The 2,186-nt window shown below is 64.2% G+C and overlaps 1 protein-coding gene across 1 annotated transcript in view; it reads right to left on the reverse strand.

Annotated features, from left to right (window-relative positions):
* The window catches only part of DNPEP (aspartyl aminopeptidase), a 7,092-nt gene extending 5,147 nt beyond the window's left edge, over positions 1-1,945 (reverse strand). The window contains exon 1 of the mRNA XM_009884132.1: positions 1,850-1,945. Coding sequence (XP_009882434.1) covers positions 1,850-1,945 — 96 coding nt within the window. The remainder of the gene's footprint in view (positions 1-1,849) is intronic.
* Positions 1,946-2,186: the final 241 nt, after the last annotated feature.

Below are 2,186 nucleotides of genomic sequence, written 5' to 3' on the forward strand. Positions count from 1 at the left end.
CCCCGCAATCAGCACCCTGCACTCTGCACCCTCTATATACACCCTGCAATCCGCACTCTGCACCCTGCACCCCGCAATCCACACCCTGCGCCCTGCAACCCCCAGCGCACACCCTGCACCTCGCAACCCCGCACCCTGGGTGCCTTGCACCCTACCCCTCGCACCCCACACCCTGCACCCTGTAAACCCACACCCTGCACCTTGCAAACCCACACCCTGCACCTTGCACCCTGCATCCCAAACCGTGAACTGCATGCCATGTACCCTGCACCCCGCAATCCACACGCTGCACCCTGCACCCTTCACCCTACACCTCACACCCTGCACCCCGCATCCCACACCCCGCACCATGCAATGTACACCCTGCGCACCCCGCAATCAGCACCCTGCACTCTGCACCCTATATATACACCCTGCAATCCGCACTCTGCACCCTGCACCCCGCAATCCACACCCTGCGCCCTGCAACCCCCAGCGCACACCCTGCACCTCGCAACCCCGCACCCTGGGTGCCTTGCACCCTACCCCTCGCACCCCACACCCTGCACCCTGTAAACCCACACCCTGCACCTTGCAAACCCACACCCTGCACCTTGCACCCTGCATCCCAAACCGTGAACTGCATGCCATGTACCCTGCACCCCGCAATCCACACGCTGCACCCTGCACCCTTCACCCTACACCTCACACCCTGCACCCCGCATCCCACAATCCACACCCTGCACCCTGCAAATCCACACACCGCACCCCACACCCCACCATCTACACCCCTCACCCTGCAAATCCACGCCCTGCACCTTGCACCCTACATCCCAAACCATGCACCCCACACCAGGCACCCTGCACCCCACACCCCATACCCTGCACCCTGGTCCAGGGCCAGGCAAACCCGGCGCCTGTCAAAGCCAGGGCAGAGTTGGGGACTGGGTGGGTGGAAGCTGGGCACAGCTGGGAGGGTTGGTCATAGGAGCCGAGGGGCTGTGGTGGGCTCCCCAGGGATGGTCACCCAGTGCTGCCCTGGGATGCCCCAATTCTGGGCACTGGGTGAGTAGAGACAGCCCCAAAACAGGGCTTGGGCAGTGCCAAGTGCTTAGGGGAACACACATGCTTCCCAGAGGCTGGGTGTCTTTGGGGTGAGCCACTGGGATGAACCAAGCTGCAGACCCCCCATTCTTGCTGCTCTCCTCCCTTGGCACTGCCCAGCCTTCACAGAAAACAAGGCACAAGCCCTCGGTGCCATGTTGGGGACCGGTGTCCCTGAGTGACAGCGCTGCACAACGGTGCTGGGAGATGGCACGGTGGTGGGACGGACCCCAGCTGTCTGCCAGCCCCAGTGGGGGCACATCTAGGGGATGGGACCCCTCGGCCTCGCAGGGATCGGGGTGGCTCCTACCCTTGGCTGGGTCCCCTGCACGGGCTGGGTGCGGCAGTGGGGTTTTGGATTTCCATCGGTGCTTGTGCATCATTTCCCAGCAGGATCCCGTGTCTTCCCAATGATGGGTATGTGGTCTTAGGAGGTACGTGGCAGCCTGTGAGCACTGCATGGGGCACACGTGCCAGCTGGATTCCCAGCTCCTGAGTCACCAGTGTGGGCACCCTGTTAGCTGGAGACTCCGTCCGTGTCCTGGGGACTGGAAACTGGCGGGCCTGCTGCCTCTGACCCCAGGACCTGCCGTGCCGGCAGCTCTCGACAGCCCTGGATTTATGCTCCCAGCCCCCAGCACCTGCCTCTCCTCCCCCCAAAAAAAGGAACAAGCACCCCCACTGCCTGGCACCCCGCGAGCAGACAGCTGGAGGGTCTCCATGTCAACCACAGACACCACAGCAAAACACAGGGCCGGCGCCCCACCGAGATGGGACCAAGCTGGGCGCAGGCACCCAGCATCCCGGCGTGGAGCTTGACCATGTGCACCCCCTGCCCTGCCCCCTCCTGCCGAAGGGTCATGGGTGCCAGGGAGCCGTCCCCCTGCTCCTCCTACTGGCATCACCCCCCCACTGCTGCAGGAACCCACCTCAGGGGCGGGTGCTGCCTGGTGGTCCCCATGCCCTGCCTGGGGGACACATGGGGACATTTCAGAGTGGGTGCCTGGATCCCATAGTCTCCCAAGCTGGTGGCTACCTGGAATGGGTGGGTGCCCAGAGGATGTGGGTGCCTGGGGCAGGTACGTCCCGGGGGGAAAAGGGAG

The sequence above is a fragment of the Charadrius vociferus genome, unplaced genomic scaffold (genome assembly GCF_000708025.1).
Source record: "Charadrius vociferus isolate BGI_N301 unplaced genomic scaffold, ASM70802v2 scaffold1020, whole genome shotgun sequence".
Taxonomy (NCBI): Eukaryota; Metazoa; Chordata; class Aves; order Charadriiformes; family Charadriidae; genus Charadrius; species Charadrius vociferus.